Source organism: Phodopus roborovskii, unplaced genomic scaffold (assembly GCF_943737965.1).
Source record: "Phodopus roborovskii unplaced genomic scaffold, PHOROB, whole genome shotgun sequence".
NCBI classification, from domain to species: domain Eukaryota; kingdom Metazoa; phylum Chordata; class Mammalia; order Rodentia; family Cricetidae; genus Phodopus; species Phodopus roborovskii.
In genome coordinates this window covers 17,510,431-17,534,366 of record NW_026126571.1, presented here as the reverse complement: position 1 = coordinate 17,534,366, position 23,936 = coordinate 17,510,431, and the positions used below count along the sequence as shown (strand labels likewise).

Here is a 23,936-nt window from a genome sequence, read left to right as displayed (position 1 = left end):
TGGATGCTGAGCTATATGAAATGGAGAGGGAAAATGAGCTCTAGCATGCATTATTAGTTCATTGCTCTCTGCTTTTGACTGCAGATGAAATGTGTCCAGTTCTCTCACGTTCCTACTGCTGTGGTTCCCATGCCACGATGCATGTGCAATTGTGAGCCCAAAAAAGCCCTGTTACCCTTACGTGCTTTTGTCAGGAAATTTTATCACAGCGATAAGAAAGGAAAGTAATTACAGGCAAAAGTTGAGTCAATACAGCAATGCAGGCATTTCTTTGACAATTTCATTTCCGTTGGATTTATTTTTCAATATGTCTGATATTGGTATATAGAAGAGCCTCTGCCTTTTGTACATTGATTTTGTGTGTTGCTGCTTTGATGAAAATATTTATCAGATCTGAGCTTTGTAGTGGAGTCTATGACATTTTAAGAATAGGATCATATTGTTTGAAAATAGGGATACTGTGTCCTTTTCTATTTATAGTCCTTTTATTTCTCTTCTTGCCTTTTGCTCTTGATATGATTTCAAACTAAATAAAAGTTGGGGGGTGTGGACACCCTTTGTTTCAGCCCTGATTATATAGAGTAAGTGCTTTCACTCTGTTCCCACTCCACATAAATTTGGTTATAGTCCTGTTACATACACACACACACACACACACACACACACACACACACAACAGGATCTTTCCTGTTGTTTTTAGTCTTCACTTCATTGATTATTTTGTTTTGATTTTTACTGTTTTCTTTCTATCTGCTAGTTTTAGATTTGTCTTGTTCTTATTTTCCTACAATGTTGGGTTATTTATTAGAGATCTCTGGAATTTTTTGCTTTGTTTTGTTTTTGTTTGTTTTCTTGTTTTGCTTTTGTTTGGTTTGGTTTATGAAGACAGGATTTCTCTGTATAATAGTTCTCGTTATTCTGGACCTGACTATGTAGTCCAGGCTGGCCTCAAATTCAGAGATCCACCTGCCTCAGCCTCCCCAAATGCTGGGGATTAAAGGCACGTGTCACCATGTCCAGGCAAGATCTCGGAAGTTTAATGTAGGAGCTCATGGCTCTAAAGTCCCTTATTAGAACTAGTTTGCTGTGTCCCTAATGTGGTAAGTTGCATTTTGGTTTTCCTTTGAATGTATTAATTATTATTTTTTTTCTCTGATTTCTATAACCCACTGGTCATTCAAAGTGTATTTTTCGCCCACCATGCATTGTCTTAATTTCTGTAGCTCTCCTACTGTTGATTTCTGAGTTCTTTCTATTACCTGATGAGATACAAGGAAAATTTCCCATTTTTTTCTGTATGTATTGACTTGCTTTATGGTCTAAAATTATTCTGTTTGAGGAAAAGTTCTGTGGACTGCTAAGAAGTGTCTACTCCACAGCTGCCAAATGGAATGTTCTCTATGTGCCCTTGTTAAGTCCATTTGTTCTGTGGTATAGTTTAGCTCTGGTGTTTCTTTTCTCATGGTTTTGGTTTGGATGGCCTACCTTCATCCACTTTCATTTTATCTGACCCTCTGGATCCCTTTCATTCAGTAGTGTTTGCTTTTTGTTTAGCACATACGTACTTTTATTACCTCTTCTTGAAGAAATATCTCAAGTGCTTGGATGTCTGTTTCTTTCCCTAGATTTGGAGAATTATATGGGGGGAAAATGATTCAATAACTCATTCTCTAACTCAGCCCCTCCTTTTACACCATAAATTTGTGGTCTTCGTTATGGCCCAGAGGTCTTTACATAGTAAAGAGTACTCTCTGAATTAGTAATTCTTCAATCTTGTCCATCCTGATTTCTTTCTTCGGCCTGGTGTAGTATATTATTGATAATGGTAACCATTGGGGTTTTTGTTTAATTTAGTAAGCTATCTTTTTATTCCCAAGTTTTTTCTCATGTTCATTCCCATCCTTATATGCTCAGTGCCCCCCCTTCTCTTTTTCTTTGCTTGTTTCACTGTAATCAAATTATTGAGTTTCTAATCTAGATGAATGACTTCTTCATTCATCTCTTTCTTTGATCTTTGAAGGCATTGATCATTTAAAAACAAAAACAAAAAACAAACAAACAAACAAAAAAAAAACCCAAGAAAAACCAAAAGAAAACCCTAGACTTTTGAGTTATTTGGCATTTTGACCATTTCAGGATCCTCAGATTTGCAGAGAATTGCTAACCTTTGAACAAATTTTGCTGCTTTGCCTCTTTGGCCTCTGCTTGTTTCCAGGTATAGTTTATGTGAGTTCTGGGATGGTGTGTCTTTTCTGGTTTTATTATAGAGTCTTCTGGGTGGGACCAGCTTTTCTTTGCAGGCTCTGCTACCAGTACCAGCCAGAGAGAGTAAAACAAAATGCTCTAAGAACATTAGCAAAATAAATTAGATAGACAAATGCAATCAATCCAACTAAATTCAACAACTATACTAAGGAATCTTAGGAAAAATAATATCAAGGAAACTATGAAGTTTACAAATATGTGATGGTTAAAGTAATAACAGTGAAGAATAAAATAAAGAAGGAGGTAGGGAAGGAGAGAAGGAAGAAACAAGTTAAATAAAAGAGAAGGAAGGGAATAAAAACCAAGAAAGAGCAAATAGCAAAAGATAATATCTGATTACAATTCAAAGAAGCTATAAATGACTAGCTAAAGAAAAGAAATAAGTGAAAAGCAAAAACATGTAAAGAATACAGTTTAACACAATACAAAAATATAGTTTAAAAAAATAAAATAGTGATGCTTCTTGGCAGTTCCCCCTATACAGTTGAATGCTGTATGGGCCCGAGGGAGGACAAAGCTAGCCAAGAGTCAGTCACTTTAGAGCGCTCTGCCAGACCGCACAGGCTTTGCCACCAGTGGTCCAGGTAGGTTCCCACTTGACCCAAAGTTCTGCTACTTTGGGCCTCCAGGAATGGAAGGCATCCAAGCCAAGGAGTGACCCTCAGTTAAGTGGGAATGGTGGAAACAGAGAGCTGAGTTCAGCGCTAGAGAGAGCCTGACTCTGCCTATCCATCTTAGCTCTTTTAGCCCCTGTCTAGCAATACACAGCCCTGTGGTGATGGGGGATTGGGAGGGGGAGGGGCGGCGGGGGTGAGTGCTCTGCTAAGCTAGGTTTCTGACTCAGGTAGCCCTGTTTCCACAGTAATCCTCATGCAATAGGACCTACATCACAAAATTGACTACATCCATAATCCAAGACAGGATCTCAGGAATGCTCAAGGCAGACCAAGCTTCTTAGTGTGATGTAAATGAAGCCAGAATGGCCAGCATTCATGTAAATTGAGCCCTTTGTCACTAAAACAATGTTAAGAATGAAAAGCCAGAGCTCTGGCACTAGTAGCCATCTGAACCAGGCTAGTTATTCATTCTGTCTTTGCTGCCTCAGCCTTTTCTCCGTAGAAGCAAAGGCAATGGGCCACCTTTCCTCCCATGTTTACAGGCCTTCTTCTATTGGCCCCCTGTCGAGATGGAGACTAGATGTAGCGCTGAGGTGCTGAGAGAGATGCAGTGAGTTTCCCTCCCTGCCACATAAGAGAAGTTAACCTAACCAACACTGGACTTGTGAGAAGTGGGTGTTCCTCCCGATAGTTTCTTACCTCCCGATAGTTTCTTACAGAGGCCTCCAATGCCAGCCTCTGTCTTTTGCATAAAATGCTGCCCATTTGATGTGTTATTTCACATTTTAAGCTTTTATAATAAACAGGTACATCAACACAAAGACATTTTTCCCAACATTGGTTTTATTTTCAATGATGTAATTATATGTGACATACACGTATCAGATATATATGTATGTATGTATGTATGTATGTATATTCCTCAAATGGTATGACAGAACAGCTAACACGGTTTCAAACTAGTCTTAGTCCTAAGCAGCTTTATATTTAACTGTTTTCTCATCCCCCAGATGAGAAGACTGAGGTAAAGATAGATTATGTAACTTGCCTGGCCTGGAATGGGCGATGTTCTTGCTTTTTCTTGGTAGCATTGTTTGAGGGCAAAGGTATCAATTTACATGAACACTGGTGTGGTTTACTGCACACTGAGGAACTTGGTTAGCACTGAGCATTCCCAAGATGCTGTTTACGTGGAGAAATGCAGATCTAGTTAATTCTCTGATGCCGTTCTACTCTGAGATTTCTGTCATACAGTTCTGCCATCTCTTCTTTGTTCATTCTTTGTTTCTCTGTTCTCTTGGTAACAGGAAAATACTCCAGCAGGCATCCCAAGCTCCTTTTCCTATTCCTCCAGTATCTACAATCTCTTTGACAGCCTTGCAATGTGGCATGCTGACTTTGATATGCAGGACCCCATAAAAATAATAGGCATGATAGTGCACCAGTAACCCCAGCGCTAGGGAGATGGAAGCAGGTGAATCCATAGAGCTTGCTGGTCAGTCCCTGGGCTAGAGAGTCCCAGGCAGTGATAAACTCGGTGTTGTAAAATGAGGTGATGACATCTGAGGAATGATAGATACCACAGGTTGTCCTGTGACTTCTACATGCACATACATGTACACATGCATACATTAAAAACCACAAACAAAAGAAAGGCACAAAGACATAAACATCAAGTAGCTTTCCTTCCAGACCACCCCTTAGGCACTGGCCCGATGGAAGGCCCTTCCCATCACTTTCAGAATCAAAGGCAGCTCCATAAAGCCCATGAGACTCTGTACCACATCCACATTTCTCTGGTCTTCCCACAGGCAAGAATTCGTGGATGCTTATGTGAATTATGTTTTCCAACTCTCAGTTCATGAGTGGTACACAGCCTTCTCCAGTGGCTTCCTGAAAGTGTGTGGGGGCAAAGTCCTGGAGCTCTTCCAGCCTGCAGAACTGCGGGCCATGATGGTGGGGAACAGCAACTACAACTGGGAAGAACTGGAAGAGGTAAGCTCTGGAGAGCAGCAGCATCTGCAGGTGCACTGAGGTCTCCTGCCTCCCGGTGATGCAAGTGGTACCCAATGTGCATTGTAATGTTGTCCTGATTCTACAAGATGCATGTTTTGTTTTCTTTTCTCTTTTGGACAGACTGCCATCTACAGGGGCGATTATTCAAGCACTCATCCCACTGTGAAACTATTTTGGGAGACATTCCATGAATTCCCCTTAGAGAAGAAGAAAAAGTTTCTCTGTAAGTGTCACATCAATGGGTTGTCCATATTTTAGTGTGATGTCATGCATGATGGTATATTTCACAGGTAAAGATTAACTTCTAAAGGGCTAGATAACAAAGAAAACTAAGCTTCGATGTATTTGCAGTGTATTGATAAAATATATTGTAGGCTCTTGGTACACATATGCAAAACAAGAAGATAAAAGTAACCAATAGAGAGTCACTTCCCTGATCTTCACTTTCTCTAACAATAGTAGTTACTTTAGGTGAAAGCACTGATTATAAGCATAACCCCAGCCACTTGGGAGGTTGAGACTCTTGGGCCCAAGAGTTTAAGGTCAGTATAAACAACAGAGTGACAGTCTGCTCACATACCCCAATCTAAAAAGATTGATCTGGAAAGATTCTAGATGAAACTGAGAAGATCTGATTTCTTAAAGCTTTGTTGTGATATGAATGGCTTAACATGCACTTTCCCTGTTTACAGTGTCCAAGCTAGGGGGTTTTAGTGTATATAGGGTAGTAAGCCTATCCTAGAACATCTCAGAAAGAAACTCCGGCCCTGTCAGCATCATTCCTCATCTTGAGTTTATCTGTTACAGACATTTCTTGGAAATAGAATCATACCATGTAACATCCTTTGTAACAGGCTGCATGACATTTGAGTAGGACAGTAGCTTTAGAGAGTAAAGTGGAGCTATTTTCCATGATCAAATCCAGCCTTTTAGATATGGTTGGATCAACCTATGGTAGTGGCCCATGCCTTTAATCCACGACTCAGGAAGTAGAGGCAGGTGAATCTCTGTGAGTTCCAGGCCAGCCTGGTCTACAGAGTGAGTTCAGGATAGCCAGGACTGATTCACAGACAAACCCTGTCTCGAAAAACCAAATCAAACCAAACAAACAAAGAAAACACAAAAAGAAATAGTTGGATCTTCCTAGCGACATCAGTAATCAGGCCTATCAACCAGCCAGTGAATAGATTACAGATAGAATACAGGGTTACAGGTGGTGTTTTTTGTTTTTGTTTTTGTTTTTTTTTTTTTTCAGCATGAAAGAAAAAAGACTTAACAATCAATTTCTTTGCATTCTAAAAATGAGCAGATATTAATATTGATGCAAAACTTATCTCTAGGTTCTGCTGCTCTCATGGAGCAAAAATGAGGGGGGGGAACCAAAACATAATGGTATCTCACAGTAGAACTCCTGCTTGTGTACAAGAGCTGTTGAGAAGTAGTGTCCTGCATGTTGATGAAGGAAGGGTTGGGCTGCCAAGTGAACGTGGAAAGCTGTTGTCTCTTTCAGGTGAAGCCTTCCTTCTACTCCTGGGAGTTTCCTTAGAAAAAAGCATTTCTAGTTAAAGATCATTCAATTTAGGGTGTTTGTTGCCTGCTCATTGCTGTTGCATTATTAATTCTGGAACTTTGGCAAGACTGGCTATATGTTTACTTGCCTTAGGCAATGGCAGGTTATTTGTAATGGCTGGTGAAGGCTGTCAGATAATATAGTGGCAGAGTCCTTGCCTAGCATCTAAAAGGCCCTGGGTTCAAACCCCAGCACCACCACAAAAAGAAAAAAAAAAGGAAAGGAAATAAATAAATGGTTAATGATTTAATTGTGGTAATTCCTAGCACATCCAAAGTGGAAAACAAAACAAAACAAAAACCAAAAAACCACAAAAGGCATTCTGCAGTACTAGGACACAGGGGAAGACAGCTATGTCTGTGCTTGAGAATTCAATTTTCTCTGCCAAGTAACAATGTATCACAAGAGTGAACTACTTAGGAGTGTGTGGGTCAGATCTTCTTATCTCTGCCTAGTAACAATGTATCATTAGAGTGAACTACTTAGGAGTGTGTGGGTCAGATCTTCTTATCTCTACCTAGTAACAATGTATCATTAGAGTGAATTGCCTAGGAATATGTGGGTCAGATTTTCTTATCTCTACCTAGTAACAATGTATCACAAGAGTGAACTGCCTAAGGAGTGTAGGTCAGGTCTCCCCCTTAATGAAAGGGAAAGAAATGAAGGTCCCTAACTGGAAACGGCAGCCAGGTGGCTCTGTTCTCAGATGTCTGAGTTAAGAGGAGATCTTGAAGTCACAGAGGCTTGAGTTCTTTGCTGGTTTCTTGTACAGAAGGGCCCACATTTTCCTATAACAATTCCTTACTGCTTTGCTGTGGTGAAGGTTCATCTGCGAGGACATGTACCCTATAGAAGGTCCTAGAGCCATGTCTAAGCATCCAGGGTTCTGGTGCAGATATGCAGGTACATAAATAATGTGTATTTCCTATGGAAGCCATGCAGGTACATAAATAATGTGTAGTTCCTATGGAAGCCACAGGGTGTCATGCCTTTCTCTGTTGCCTGAAAGACTGCATAGCCTTTGATGCCATTTTCTTCTCTTCAGTGTTCCTGACAGGCAGCGACCGGATTCCCATCTATGGAATGGCCAGTCTGCAGATTGTCATCCAATCCACAACCAATGGGGAGGAGTACCTGCCTGTGGCCCACACCTGCTACAACCTTCTTGACCTCCCTAACTATAGCAGCAAAGAGATGATGAGGGCTCGGCTGACCCAGGCCCTCGACAATTATGAGGGTTTTAGTTTGGCCTGAGGCTCCCCAGCTCACCCAACATGTCCTTCCTCAGTGACCACATTGCAGCTGATACAAAATATCACAGGGAGTGATTTCTATTTTTTTATTGTCTAAGTGGATTAAGACTTCTGAATCCTAAATGCCCGTCAGTGTGTTTCTGGGGTTCAGTAGTAAATAGTCTTTTTGAAAAATCAATGGTTGGGGACTGGCCCAAAAAGTGGCTTTAGTATGGGAGGTGGATTGGATTTTGCTTTGTTTTGTTTTAAACCAAGGTACCTGTTGTTCCGTTGTCTGTGAATGTGTTGGGATCTGCTGGATTAAATTGCTGTAGGTTTGTAAGCTTTTGTTTCTCAAATGTGTCTCAGCCCTGATGTTTCTTCTCCATGCTTCCCTGTTCTTTCCCTAGCTTCTCTCTTCTCTGCCAAGATGATTGATTGACATATCCCTTCTTGCCTGCCTTGCAGAGCATTCCCTCTTTCTGCAGCTTTGGAAATGCATGGCTTGTTGCAGCCCCCTCCAGCCCACAGCAGCATGGGCTTCTTCAGAACTCCCAATCCCAAAAGACTGAGTCTGGGTCCATTACTTGTCATAGCTCTTGAGACTTTATGGGAAACTTTACAAATATGCCCTGCTTAAAGAAAATAGGTCAGGAAGAAATTGCAGCCTTCCGTGACTGCCTACTGCCTGGGCCTCCTGAAAGACACGTACAACGGCGTCAGGTGGCAGGTGGGCTGCATGTGTATTGTTAGCCATGACACCTGGACAGACAATGAATTAGTAGACCCATTCACCTTGCTTTTGAAGCAAGTTGCATTTTCTTGTCTACATATTGCCCCCAAATGGTATAATTAATAAACTTCTGTCCCTTCCTTTATTACTTTATATCTATTGCTTTCTCTTTCTTACCTTTTCTTTCCTATGTTCCCCAACCCGTCCTTTCCTTTGCTCTCTTATTCTTCCTTGTGTTTGCTACTTGAGTCAATTCTCCTCTCCCTCCTGCTAGTGGATGCATGCTGTCTTTTTTTTTTTTTTTTTTTTTTTAATTTTGTAAGATTTTTTTTTTAACTTCTGTCTCTAACTGTTAAAGTATGAAGATACTCTTTATGATAGAGTTTTTGTTTATCACATTTGAAATGTTCATTTAGGTGGGATTTCAGCAGGGGAATTATGTTTAAGTCAAATACATGTGTCTCAAAATTGACATGTTTTAACTGCTCATCATTCGATAAGAAAATCCTACATGATCAAAGATCTCATGTAATGCTAATTTTAAATATGTAGCAGCTAGAGAAGAGATTTATTTATATAAAATGAATTACATATAGATTGTGATGCAGCATCGAGTCTTGATGGAAGGAATGTAGATTTTTGCTTTTTCTTTTTGTTTTTAAAAGTTACTCCAATTACTAAATTGGTAGTTTTCAAGTCCTTATAAATACATTTAAAAAAAAGATACACAATTATATGAAAGGTTTATTTTCTATGTGTGTGCATATAGTTCAATATTATCCAATAAATTTGGTGTTTTAACTTAAAATGGTTTTGTACTGTACTTGTGGGATGGATGGTGTGCTTTCCATGGAAGCATTAGGTCTTCCAGCTCAGGGATTGAGTGATTCCTGCCAAAAGGAGGTGGAGCCAAGAACTCTACAAGTGAATAGGAAATCGATGGGGAGAAATGGGGGTGGTGAAGGTTGTTAATCTTCAAAAAGACATTTCCCAGAGAGGGACATGAGTTAGCAAATACACAAACATAGGAGAATACTTAGGGAAGAGCCTGGGAGAGTGTGAGTGGAGGAAAGAGAATAATAATAACAAACAGAACTGAGAGGCCAGGAGGACCACAGGACCCAGAGTTAGGAGTCAGCTGTTAGGAGTGGCTCTATGCGATGTGTTCAAGAATCCAGAACTAGAGTGATATGACATGAACTTGGGAAATGTGAGATGTGGATGATGAGATACAGAGGAATGGGAATGGCAGTGGAGATGGAAATGGGCATTTAAATAGTGCAGAAAGGGAAGGGGACACTGATGTGAGACAGACTTGGTCATCGCATGCTAATAAGTATTAGCCTGCATGCACAATCTGTGTGTGGAGCCCAGCAAGGAAGTATTTTCAATAAATTTTACACAGTATGATGTATTGTTTTGACAGAGTTAAGTAGATGGTTTAAAAATAATGATTGGTGAGATGGCTCACTGGGTAATAGTACTTGCCACCATGCCTGACAACCTGATTCAGTCCCAGGACCCACCTGGTGGACAGAAAGAACCAACCTCTGAAAGTTGTCCTTTGACCTCTATTTGTGGGACATGGCATGTATACGCCTATAGACACACACACACACAGACACACACTAAAAAATGAAATATAAATAATGAGAACAGAAACATTTTAGCTCTAAGTTTCATTCAGTGAACATTTAGGTGCTCAGTTAATTTAGAACATAAGTAGGCAAGCTGTTTCAATTTTTATTGCACAATTTATTTCTTCAGTAATTTTTGTGTTTTTAATTTTTTGAATTTTTAGATCATTGCATTCATGCGACATCTTTTTCCTGATACACATTTATGTCATGAGCTCTAATACATTTTGGACTTCAACATTCAGGTTTTACATTGCCAAAGCTGGTAAAAGTAGATTGAGATTATTATCCTTCTAAATAATAACTCTACAGGCTCGCAGATGGAACCGGCTGAAAACATACTTATTATTTATTCATGGGTTAAGTAGCTAAAGATATTTGAGGAAAAAATGCCTTTTGAAAACTTTTGGAGGTTAACTTTTAATCATTTTACCTTTAAAAAAGAAAACAAACAATGACAAAACCTGTATCCAGGGAACATGCACAGCACATAATATTTCTCCAGTAGAGGTCACCTTCTTGGAGGACCTCAAGAGATAAGGAAAGCAATGTTAAGTTCTCACACTGACACTTCAGGGACCTCCCAGGGCACAGCCCAGCTAATATGTGTCTGAAACATTTCATCCTCAAGTAGATTTTCTTGGTTTTGCTTTAAAAACATGGTCATTAATTCTTTGAGAATTTTATTCAATGCATTTTGATCACAGTTTTCCCAGATCTACCTCTCTTCCCTACCCACTTAGCTTTCCATTTCTTTTCTTTTAAAGCCATGGAGTGCAATTTTGTGTTGCTCAGATACGTTTGGGTGCACCTGCCCTGGGGAGTGATCATCCACTTAACGAAGATTGACTCTTCCTATCAAAGAAGCTATCAAGTGTCAATGGCTTCTCAGCTAAGGATGGGGTACCTAGTTTGAACTTGGACACAGGTCTTGTGCTGTCACTATCCCAGTTAGTGTATGTGTACATCTGTCCCATTATGTCTGGTTTAGTTGTTGTCATCTAACACTCCTGGCTCTTACGATCTATCTTCCAGAATGATCCCTGAGTCTTGAGAGGATGGGTATAATATAGACATCTCGTTTAGGGCTGAAGAATGAGAAATAGCTTTTATTTTCTGCACATCACTAGTTGTGGGTCTCTATGTAAATCACCATCTACAGAAAGAAGGTTCTTCGATGAGGGTTGAGGGATGCACTTACCAGTGCGCATAGCTCTGAGCCATTAGGAGTTCTAATACTATCTATCAGAGTAATAATAGTAGGTTCTACCCTAGGCCCTACAGCTTAACCAACCACAGGTTCTTGGCCCCATCAACAGTGCCATATATGGGTTCCATCTCGTGGTTACTCCTGTAATATCCATGGCACTGTACCAGTAGGCAGATCTTACCAGAACAGTTATTATTATAGCTTGCAGGTTCATAGCTGGGTAGGAATGATGATTATCTTTCCCAGTAACATGCATAGCACCTTTCAGCACTATGAAAGTACCCAGTAGGGATGAGACTTTAGGTCAGTACAGCTTGATTTGCCCATGTTCTAAGACTCAAATGATGATTTCACAATAGGTTCTTCCTATCAAGTTCTGAAGGGTAGCTAAGACTTTTGGCAATAGCCTGTTATGTTTGGGGGGATCAAAGTGATCCCACGGGCTAATAACTCAAAGATAACCCATTCACGTTTCTGGGATTTTTTTTTTGTGTGTGTTATCTGGTTGAATATTGTGTCATGTTATAGGGTAACTCTATTTCATATGTCTTTTCCCATGACCTCTTACTGGGTTCTTAACCTCTAGGTATATTCCAAGTGAAGTACACATACTTAAAGATTTAAAGCCAACATCCACATAGGAGAGGAAATGTCATGCTTGTTTTTCTCGGTCCAGGCTACATTACTCAGGAGGATTTCCTGCCCCTGACTCCATCCATTTACCTCCAAGTTTCATTTATCTTAAAAGCTAATACTCCATTGCATAAATTGTTATCCATTCATGAGTTGATGGACATCTAGGCTGTTTCCATTGCCTATTAGGAATAAAGCATCAATTGATATGAATGAGCAAGTATCTTTATAATAAGATGTACAGTCCTTAGGGCATATGCCCAAGAGTAGTATAGCTGGATTAACTGGTAGATGGATATTCTCCTCATTCTCTCTCTCTCTCTCTGAAACTTTTTACTGATTTCCATAGGAGCTGTACCAATTTGTACTCCTACCAGCCATGAATTAGTGTCCCCTTTTCCCCACATCCACAACAGAATTTGTTATTATTTGTTTTTTTTTTTTTTTTTTTTTTTTTTTTTTGTCTAACTCAGCAATTCTGACAAGGGTAAGATAACATCTCAAAGTAGTTTTAATTTGCATTTCCTTGATGGCTAAGGATATTAAATATTAGAAACTGTTTCTCAGTCATTCACATTTCAAAATTTGAGAGCCCTATGTTTACTTCCATGCCTTATTTTTGATGTTAGCTTATTTTAGTTCTTTGTGTTTTCTAGACCAAGCCCTCTGTCTGTACATGATCCATAGCTAGTGAAGATTCTTCTCATTCTGTATTTTGCAGCTTCCCTTGAATGATGGTGTCCTTTGCTGTCCAGATGCTTGTCGTTTCATGGGCTCCTGTTTGTCAGTTGTTGCTCTGGTGCATATGTTTCTCTCTTCAGAAAGTCCTTCCCTGTGCCAGTGAGTTCAAGTGTACTCTGTTTCTCTATCAGATTTGGGGTATCGGGTCTTTTGTTGAGGTCTTTGATCCATTTGGAGTTGGGTTTTGTGCAGGTTGGTAGGTGAGAGCTTTTGTTCCCCCACTTACTGTAGAAGGAGATTTTTCTCCATCATCTTGGTCCCATTGAGCTGTTTTCCCTACACCCACTGAGTCCCATGGCCATTTAAGAAGTAACCACTAAGAGACTTACTATGTATTTATAATTGTTTGGCCATTGGTGTAGGCTTCTTACTGGCTAGCTGTCTCTTAATAATTAACCCATTACTATTAATCTGTGTATCTCCACATGGGTGTGGCTAACCTAATGATGCCCTAGGATCCTGCCTCCCAGGTGGCTGCATATCGATGGCCCTTTGTCTTTCTTCCCCTGCCTCTTTGTTTAGAATTCCTGCCTAGCTAAGTTCTGCCTGTCCATTGACCAAAACAGTTTCATTCATCAACCAATAAGAGAAACATACATTCACAGCATAAAGAAGGACATCCCCCATCAACTTACAGCTATCTGACTTGACCAGAATAATTTGAAGACACTATGATTTGTCCAGTATTAGTTTTGGCTTATGTCTGCACTGATCAATGTGTCTGATCTTTTTATGCCAGTACCATGCTGTTTTATATTATTACTCCTCCAAAATATAACTTAAAACCAGAGACGATGATAACTCCAACAGTTCTTTTATTGTTCAGGACTATTGTTCCTAATAATCCATGCTGGTATCTTTTTTAATTTCTTTCTTCAGTGTCACAAAGTATTTTTATTATACAAGCCTTTCGATTCCTTAGTTACTTAATCCAAGATACCTTTTGAGGCTGTTATTTGAATATGGTAAAGCTACTGATTTTTGCATGTTAATTTTGTATTCTGCTACTTTATAGCTGTAGGAGTTTTCTGTTGGGATTTTGTAGGTCTTTTTTAGTATAGAATTTTCTTATCTAAAATAAGGAACCTTAGACTTCTTCCTTTTCTCTTTAAATCTCCTGTTGTTTTATTACTCTAACTTATACTATGTTGAACAGAAATGGAGAAAGCATGGGCACCCTTGTTTTGTTCCTGATTTTAGAGGAAGTTCTCCCCCCCCCACTTAGCATGATATTGACTGTGAAGTTGTGTGTTTCCATATTGTATGGAGGTCTGTTGCCTATATCCTTAGCCTGGCTGGAACTTTTATCATGAAAGTGTGCTGTATTTTGTCAAAAGCCTTTTCTACATCCTAATGAGTTGATCATGTGTTTTTATGTCTGAGTATGTTTATGTGGTGGGTTTAGTTACTGATTTACAGATGTTGAACCACCTGTATCTCAGGAGCATAAAGCTGACTTAATCGCGGTGGACAATAGTTTTTATTTGCTCTTGAATTTTGTTTTCAAGTATTTTATTAAGAGTTTGTATTCATGTTCACCTTAGATGCTGGGCATCACTTCCTTTCTTTTATTCCCTTTCTTTTCCTTCCCTTTTCTTTTCTTTCCTTTTAGAACTTTGCCTGAGTCTGGTATCATATAAAGAATTTGGAAATATTCCTTCCCTTTCTATTGTATGAGTATTAGGAGTATTGTTAGTTCTTCTCTGAAGGTGTAGTAGAATTCAGTGCTGTATCTATCTAGTCCTTGTTCTTTTTTTTTTTTTTTAAGTTGAGTGACTTTCAATTATTGTTTCTCATTGATAGTTATGAGTCTATGCAAATTATTTTCTTCACATTAATTTAATTTTAGTAGGTCATGTATATCAAAAAATTCAATTTCTCTTAGACTTTTTAGTTTAGTGGGACATTGTTTTTTAAAGTGTATTTTTATAATTCCCTGAGTTGTTCAGTATCTATTGTAGTGTCTCCCTGCTCACCTCTGATTTTATTAATTTGGACTGTCAAGAATTTGCCTAAGGTTTAGCAGTCTTTTCAAAGAACCAACTCTTAGCATTGTTTTTCTCATTTTTATTAGCTTATTGTTTTCATTAATTTCAGCCCTGATTTTTACTATCTTTTGCCATCTACAGTGTTTGTTTTTGATTTTCCAAGGCCTTTAGGTGCATCATCATGTTACTAGTGTGAGATGCCTTCAGATGTTGTGATGTAGATACTTGGTGCTGTAGATGCTCGTTTTAGCACTGCACTTGTTGTGTCCCATAGATTTCGGTATGGTGTGTTTGCATTTTCATTCCATTCTAGGAAATTTTTAATTTCCTTCTTCGCTTCCCCCTTGGCCAAATTTTCATTCGGCCCATGAATTTTTGTACATTCTGCCATTCCTGTTTTTCATATTTAGCTCTTTTCCTCTGGAGTCAGAGTACATGCAGTTGTTATTCAGATTTTCCAGATTGGTTTGTGACCTAATATGTGATTAATTTTGGAGAAAGTCCCATGGTCTGCTAAGAAGAAAGTGAATTCTTGGTGTTTGGGTAGATTGTTCTGTAAATGTCTGTTAGATCCATTTGATTTATGATATCATTTAACTCCAGAGTTTCTAATTTCATCCCCCCCCCCCCAGATGATCTGTCTATTGGTGAGTCACCCTTTACCACTGTACTAGGGTCAATCTGTCAGTTAGGGTTACTATTGCTGTGATGAAACAGCATGACCAAAAGCAACTTGGAGAGGAAGTGGTTCATTCTGCCCACAGTTCCATGTGACAGTTCATCATCAAAGCAGTGAGGGCATAAATTCATGGAGGGCAGGGACCTGGAGACAGGGGCTGATGCAGAGACCATGGGATGGGAGGGATGTCACTCATTGTCTTTCTCATTATTGTTTGCTCAGTCAGCCCGTTTTCTTGTAGAACCCAGGACCACCAATGATGGGAGATGTCATTCTGTATATGTTTCTCATACTGGTTAATGAATAAAGCACTGTTGGCCAATAGGAAAGGAAGATAGGAGGGACTAGGAGACAAGGAGGAAAGAGGAAGTAGGAAGGAGGAACCAAGATGGAGAGTCGGTAGAAAGCAGAATGCTGGCTGGCTCCCCAGTAAGAAAAATACATACATCAGCAGAAATGGGTTAATACTTAAGACAGAGCTAGCCTATAAGAAACAAGTAACTGGCCAACAGAATTATATCTAATACAGAGTCTCTGTGTGTTAATTGGGGCTGCCGCGGAGGCAGGACCAGACCAGTGGCAGGCAGAAAAACCGTACTCCTTACACACCATCCCACAGATGGCACCACCCACAATGGGCTGGGCCCTCCTCCATCAATCACTAATTAAGAAAACACCTTCTAGCCAGATCTTATGGAGGCATCTTCTCAATTAAGGCTACTTGTCCTCTGTGATGACTCTAGTTTGTATCAAGTTGACATAAAACATCACAGATATGTTTACAATTGTAGTATCCTGTTTGGGGATTTATTTATTTATTTATTTATTTATTTTGTGACTATGAAGCATCCTTCCTTATATTGTCTGATTAGTTTTTATTTGAAGACTATTCAGATATTAGAATACTCTGTTTTTTCCTCCTTTACCTTCAGTGATAGCTGTCATGTCATTGGTCATGAGGAGTGTTTCTTGGAGACAATGAAAAGGTGGGTCCTATTTTCTGATCCCATCTGTGCATGCGTCTGTTGAGGAGTTGAGGTAATTGACATTGAACAGTTTGCTCTATTTCTGTTATTTTGTTGCTTGTGATAGGGGAAGGGCTGAAACACCAGATCCTGTTAGTCCCCGTGGCAAGAATAAGACCACTATCGCAATTTTAGCCAAATTGGAAGCAAACTTGATTCCTTTTTAAATTGGGGTGCACCCAAGAGCTGGCCAGCAATTGCCTCCTAAGTCAGGTGAAAGTGAGCAGCCCCAGATCCACCTCTAGGGCCCCATTGTAAGGAGGAAAATCACAAGTAGTTTTACAGAGGGGAGACAATGGTGCAATAAAGAAGTATAAAAAATGTTTTTAAAAACATCATGTGGTCACCATGTGATTACAGGGGGTCAGGGAGGGGTCAGAGAGAGTCAGGGTATTCTCAAAAACAAGTCAAGGTCGTGGGTTGGAAACGGTCAGGTCCCAGGAAACCGAGAGCAACTCAACTCTCACCGTAAATAGAAACTTATTTTTTAAAATACAGCATAACGGCTCCTGCCCTCAAAATGGAGTCAGGCAGGTTCCTCAACTGCTGCATCTTTAGAAAAGGTGACGATTCTCCCTTTAACTCAAGCTCACCATTTTCAGTTGGAAGTGACACAGAGCACACCATTGTGCCTTTCCAGTCCAAATTGTTGGAAAAGAGAAATGACTAAACCCTGCAAGAGAGCAGCCCTGGAAGGGACTCGTAGACGCTGGTCTCTGGCTTTTAAGTTTGTACAATGGTGCTGCCAGTAGGGCGCCGGTGGAGCCCTCGTTGCTCTTGACTAAGTGTGGATGCTGGTAGCACCTATCCAGTCTTTCCTTGAGCAGGAAGACGCCAGCTCCTGCAGCAGGACCGGTACTGGAAGAAGTTCCACTGAGGGGTGGGCAGAGGCCTTGTCCCCCCACTCTGGGCCATGCAGGCTTTCTTACCTGCACTTTGTCTCCCCCAGGATGAGGGGGATGTGCGCTCTTTAGTTATTGTAGCACCAGTGAAGTTAACTCAGAAGTCAGCTGCTCCCCCGCACCCCCCCCACTAGGGTGACTGGGTGCTTGGCAGAGTAAATAATCACATGCTCTTCAGATCTCTTGAAAGCTGATTTTCCTCCATCTAATCCCATGGGAGTTAGGCACAATTTATGATAATTATGGATTCAGTTCCCACTGGTGTTAAACTTCCTGACTAACTGAACTAAGAATTAAAATATACCCCTAGGATGGAGCCAGACACTAATAACCAGGCTGGTCTTTCGAGGCCCCCTTTTCTTTCAGGTTAGGAGAAAATGATCGCAGAAGCATATTGTAAATAAGCCCATTCCCTGTTGCGTCCTCCGAGGACTGTGTTCTCCAGGATGGAAGCCAACAGCAAGGGCCAAGTAGGTTCTACCTCCATGTCCTGCAGGGCTGGCTGGACACAGCCAAATCCTCTTGTTAAAAATAGATCTCTTGACCTTTTGTCCCTGAACATTCAAAACTGAAGGACTTGCAAGTTCAAGTCACTGTCAGTGTAGAGACTTGGGGCTTCTAAATTTCTGAGGTAATTGTAGTGGTGGGAAGGGACAAACATTGAGGAATAATTTGAGTCTGGAATCTGCCCTGATGCTGGCTCGGGCAGTCATGGTTCTAGCTGGTTCTTCCTTCATATGGTGAAAAAATGGGAGGACCCCAAGCACTTTCCCCTACTCAGTCACGGACACAGGCTGTGGAATTTAGCACCTCCCCCTCCCTAGGGTACATTTAGTTTTAAGTTTAAAAATACACCTCGAGATAAACTTGAGGTCATCCAAGTCATCCAGAAATGAATTCAAAGGTTATGCTTTGCGCTTTGCCTTCACACCAGACTCAGGCGCTTGTTTCCACACTGATATCAGTGGCCATCCCAGTGCATTCTTCTGATGTCTGAACAGATCTGGACCTCCCAAAATGTTTTAGGGAGAAGTATACTTAGAGGGTTTTCCCTACCCTGTGAGGGAATTTAGCAAGCAGTAATCCTTCTGAGAAAGCAGCCGAGATGTTTGAGAATATTGATAGACACAATTTATTTTTTTCCCCCAACAGAATAGGTTAACTGTTTCCATGAAATCTTACTCATCTTCACATCCTGAAGTTAACCTCTGGCCTACACACACATATGCATGTACACATGTGCACACATGCACTTATGCACACACATGACCACACACACACACACATGTCCACATACAACACATGCACACACATGTACAATGCTCACACACACTCAAACACGTGGGCATGCACACATAAACACAAACTTGCGCACACATTCCCGCACACAATTCTTACTTATCTTATTAGCACTGACTCATACTTAAAGTGGTGGAGTCATATTCTGTTTCTGACATGTGCAAACGTGGAAAGGGGGGGAGGTGATGGGGTGGGATGGAGAATGATCTTAGGGAGCACAGTGCCTGTTCTGAAAGACATCAGAGTGTGTTTCTGGACCGGAGAATCGTTCTTTATTTCAATGCCGACACAACATTGAGCCTACAAGAACCTATAAAGCAAGTACTGCAATTATTTGCACTTTTTCCTATGGAGAAACAGAGCCTCTGAGAGGATAAATACTGTGCCCAGATTGTACACCTGCTTGGTTCCGGCTGTTGGCCAGTGGGCCCTGTCTTGTTACGTAGGAGGTTGGATTAGTTGTGGAACCACGTTTCTTTAGATGCACAGCATAAGTCTGCACTCCAAATCACGTGGTAGCAAGCAGAAAAGCATTCATACACAGCCCATTCTGAGACCCTGAATCCTGAGACCCTTTCTGTGTTGCAGCACTCACCCTGAAAGCCCTTGGCGATGTGGCAACCCAGTAGCCCAGGCACATGTCTGTCCAGAGAAGCATTGTCTCATCTGCAGCCACTCTCCCTACCCTCACCATGCCTAAAATATAGTGCTGGCCAGTGCAGTTAAAGAGAAATGTCAGTGTCTCAAAATGCCTTACCGAGTCATACTCAGAGCTGCAGGCCCAGAAGGATGGTCTAAGGATTGATGCATATCTTTGAATGGCTTTTGAGAAATTAAGTTCAAGCATGTAAAAGAGCCTGCATTTCAGAATTCATAGCAGCGTATGATTTAAAGACACACAAGCTTTGCCGGGAGTCTGAGTGATCCAAGGGATTTGTTTCTCACCGAGTTTTGTGCCATGCTGCCCTCGTGATAAGCCTTGTTGCTGGAGAAGAAAGTGAGAATCAAGCTGTCAGCACCTCCAGGTCCTGCCAAATCCCTCCCCCGCCCCCTTCCACATGCCAGGACTCTGAAATGCACTTGGGAATTTTGACTTGGCTTAGTGGGTATAAGATTCTACTGTGGAAGTTCAGCCTTGGCGAGCTGACCCAGTTTAGATCTTACACTGGTAAATTTTGTCTTACAAGATGCTGAATCCATTCCAGAGAAGCCACGACGAAGCCACTGAGGTCTCGCATCCCTTCCCTGGTGGGCCCTCTCATCACTGGTAGGTCTCACTGCAACATTCTGTTCAGGCTGCCGGCTGTACAAACTTCTATAGGATGAGAAGCAAAAGAACTACATGGCTGGGGCAGAGGACAGGGTGCACATCCGAACGCTTCTGGCACCTGACCAACTTGTAGACCAGTGTGAATCCGAACTCACAACTTTGTACTCCCTCAAAAGAAGCTGCATCACCTCCATGGGCACAATGCTTGCTCTGTAAGCATGAGGGTCAGAGGGTAGTGATATACTACTTGTGATTTATTAAAGCTTGCCTGGGGATTCAGAAAAGCAAAGTCAGTCTCAAGCTATAGATAGCCAGCACCTTTAATCCCAGTAGCTAGGAACTAGGAGGTGATGGTACACACCTTTAATGCTAGGACTCAGGATTAAGAGACAGATGGATCTCTCTGAGTTCAAGGCTACCCAGGGATACACGAGATTGAATCAGTCTAAAAGAGTAACAGATCACACACCTTGAATCGCCGCACTAGAGGGGTATAGAAGATAGAAGCAGGGTCTTCAGTATTCAGTACGAGGCTTTCATTCTCCAGCCATGATGAGGAGAAGCAGAAGTTTGAGACTTGGTGAAGAGCTTGTGCATGACTCAGCTCTTTCGGCCTGAGCTAGTGGCTCGGCTGTTTTGCCTCCTGATCTTCAGCTTGAACCCCAGTATTTATCTCAGCGTGTCACATCTGAGTTTGGATCTCCATCTCCCACATAAACAGCTGGGAATGACCATGCATTTCCATAACCCTACCATTGAGAGGTGGAGACAGGCAGATCACAAAAGGTCCCAGGCCCTTTGAGCTTGCAGTTCATCTAGAGCAGTGGTTCTCACCCTTCCTAATGTTATAACCCTTTAATACAGTTCCTTGTGTTGTAGTGACCCCCAACCATATATTGTTTTTGTTGCTACTTTATAACTGCAATCTTGCTTCTCTTATGAATTATAGTTTAAATACCTGTGTTTTATGATGGCTTTGGGTGGTCCCTGTGAAAGGGTCCGGTTGTTCAACCCCCAAGGTTGAGAACCATTGATTTAGAGACCTTATGTGAAGGTAATAAGGTGGAGAATGCCAGGAAGTTTCCAGTATCCTATCCTATTCTGCCCTCTGTTCATGTGAACACAGTGTCCTTCATTGTTACAAGTGTAACAAAGTGTATACCACATATAACACATGTGTGCACAGACAAAGCAACATCAAAGTCTTGAAGGAAACAGGCTCACTAAGTGCCACCTGCCTCTTCTTCCAAATGTATGACTTGGACCCCTTGTCAGAAAAACTGAAGTACTCTAGGTGGACTTCCGTTTGGGAAGGTTGGAACTAAAAATCATCTGTGTACCCGGAAGTCACTCACACTTGAGCAATAGGACGAAGCTCTTCCAACCCAAACAATTTTCAGTCACTTGGAGTACATACAACAGAAGCAGTTCGAAGGCCATTAGCATAGCTTCTACCGCCGGAGCACTGTGTCCCCTCAGCCATAGTGCTGGAGTCCTGTGTCTACACTTGAGGCTATCCTTCATGGAGCAGGTGCTATGTGGCACTGGCCTGACAGGTGACTCTGAAGGCTGAGCTGCTCTCGTCACACAGCTGCAATGTTTTTTTCTCTAAACATGTACTGTCCTTGTTTAATTTCAGGACAGCAAATGCCAAAAAAAATATGCACCTAAGGTGGCCTCGTAGACTTTTTAGAAATGTACAACTTAACTAAAGAGAACTCTGATTGAGGTCTTTGCTGATGCACTCCTCAGCTTTGGTACGAGTGATTTAAAGGCAGCTGGTAGAAAGTGCAACCTGCTTTCCTAGTTTCAACCCTGACTACCACACATACATGTGCACAGCTGGCTTCACCTTGCAATGCCCTCCTTCTCTGGAGATGGAGCAAAAACCTAATCCCCATGAGGCTTTGGAAGTGCTCAAGTGAGCCAGCACTGGATCCTACAAGAAGGGAAAGGTCACGATCCAGCTGTAGCTCAGTCACGTGATGCTGACACAAACTCCAGAGCTTCTATAGTTAAAAAAACTTTATTCTTTAATACAAAATGCAGTCATAAAAATTGTCCATCATCACGGTTTGCGTTCAGTTTTGATTTTTTTTTAAAAGGACATTGGTAATTTAAATATTTTCTGCTTATATTTTATATAAATATTGCTTTGGGCCCATATTAGAAACCTTTTAATCACTGCTATTTTCATGCTTTCAAATGAAGGATTAGATCTGTCAACAGACTAATGCCTTGGGCCATGCACTTGACCATGGCTGGCCCCATTCTGAGAAAAGTGATGAAACTTTTTTAGAGGCATGAACCTTCAAAATAATATGAAATTGTAAATGTGCCTAGATTTCCCCCCTTCACATACACATCTACAATTCTTGTCTTGGTCCATATCCAGATATGTAATATGATCATGGGGCAGTGGCCAGTGACATGCTTAGGGTTAGGTATGTATTTATCACTCTTCTTTGGAACATCCCATGTTGGCTAGAATTTCTAACCATGCTGGGGTGCACAACAGGGTAAATATAGCAATTTGAAAAACATGTTGACTAGTTTTTGAGAAAATGTTCTTAGGGTCAACAGGACAAAGTTATGTCAATGGAAGAAATTAAAACCCATTCTAGATTCTGCCAAACATACATGCACTTTAGGGGAAATGTGGCTCCAACATTCAGGATCCTTACTGCTTTTTCCAAGTGGATACTGCGGAGTTATCATATGAGCAATGAGCTCAGCACAGAGTCCACGTTGCCACACCAGGGGAAGAAAATTCAGGATGCGATTTGAGTGTTGGGAAAAACATCCACAGAAACAAACAAAACTTAGACTTCAATTAGTTTTCCAGAGAGCCTTCTGTGGCACACATATGGTCTGCAGCAGAAAAATATCACCTTAGATGTGGTTTGAAAATCACATTTAAATATGCGACATTCCTTGTAAATGTATGATGGCTGCTGCACCCTGTTTTCTTTAGGCTTCAGATGGGGTATGGTAATCATTTATTGTTCTTTCATTCTGAGTCTTTACCTCACAACAAACTCCAAGCTCAACCAGCTCACGTTTAGTCAGGCCTCAGGGCTCTTAAGATTGGTAGCCCCAGGACATTTCCTGGTGCATTTTGGAAATAGGCACAGACTGGTTGGATTCTTCCCAGTCTAGATGAGGAGAACAGATGCAGTCTGCAAGAAGCTTTTCCTGCTGTGTAAGTGTTGCATCAGAAAGAGACAATGTGAAAATTGCTCTCTGCTACCCACAGTCAGGACTGATAGCAACTCCGTAGTGAATAATAATTTTTTGACTCAAAGCCCTAACTAAGGGGGAGAAACCTAGTATTCACAGCGAAGACAAGCAAAACAAAACAAAAAACAACCCTAGCTTTTTAATTTGAAATCTGACTTGATCTTTCATGGAGATCACTGATCTTGTGCAAAAGCATCTGCAAAAGTTTTTAGAACTTCAAAGCAAGACTTTATCAAAAACATTGTACCACCAGTCTTAGAAAGTAAAGATGAAATGCTGTAATGACGTCATACTTAGTTACAAAACCATGTTTACTGCAGACTTACACAAGAAAAGCAAGTATTATGAATATCACTTGCCTTTGCCACCCCATTATTCCTCATGATCATATAGTCAAGCTTAATCTTACATAACCCTTGATATTTTTGTTGCTATGCACTAATATACATCCCTGTTCCCAAGAGAGCAAAGAGAATCCCTAGCCTACAGCATTTTGTTTGTGTGAAGCCAATTAAGATGGTGCCTCTGGTGCTTGGAGCCACAGAGCCACAGAGCCTCAGAGCCAGTTGCCATGGAAACCTGTCCCCCCCCCCCCACACTTCTAGCAGAGCCAGAAACCACTGAGTAATGTGCCTGCAGAGAAGACCTGGTATAAACACAGCTTCCACCTTCATTCAGGCTCCATTTTATGAGGAAAACAGATTAGAAATTATGAAGGAAACCATGATATTCCATACATGATTTATTTTCTAATAACTTGGTATTTTATTGATCACATAAAGCTGAGTGGGAGCCCTGATAAGTCTTTTAGTTCACCTTTGGTGCAAACAATGATTTCAAAACATCTAGTACCTTCTCATTTATATGCAGCTTAAAAAA

At 41.0% G+C, this 23,936-nt stretch overlaps 1 protein-coding gene across 1 annotated transcript in view; it reads left to right on the top strand.

Moving 5' to 3' along the window:
• Herc3 (HECT and RLD domain containing E3 ubiquitin protein ligase 3) overlaps positions 1–8,101 on the top strand; it is a 107,724-nt gene extending 99,623 nt beyond the window's left edge. Inside the window, exons 23-25 of the mRNA XM_051203186.1 lie at positions 4,694–4,877; positions 5,019–5,121; positions 7,514–8,101. Of these exons, the coding sequence (XP_051059143.1) occupies positions 4,694–4,877; positions 5,019–5,121; positions 7,514–7,722 (496 nt within the window). The 3' untranslated portion in view covers positions 7,723–8,101. The remainder of the gene's footprint in view (positions 1–4,693; positions 4,878–5,018; positions 5,122–7,513) is intronic.
• Positions 8,102–23,936: the final 15,835 nt, after the last annotated feature.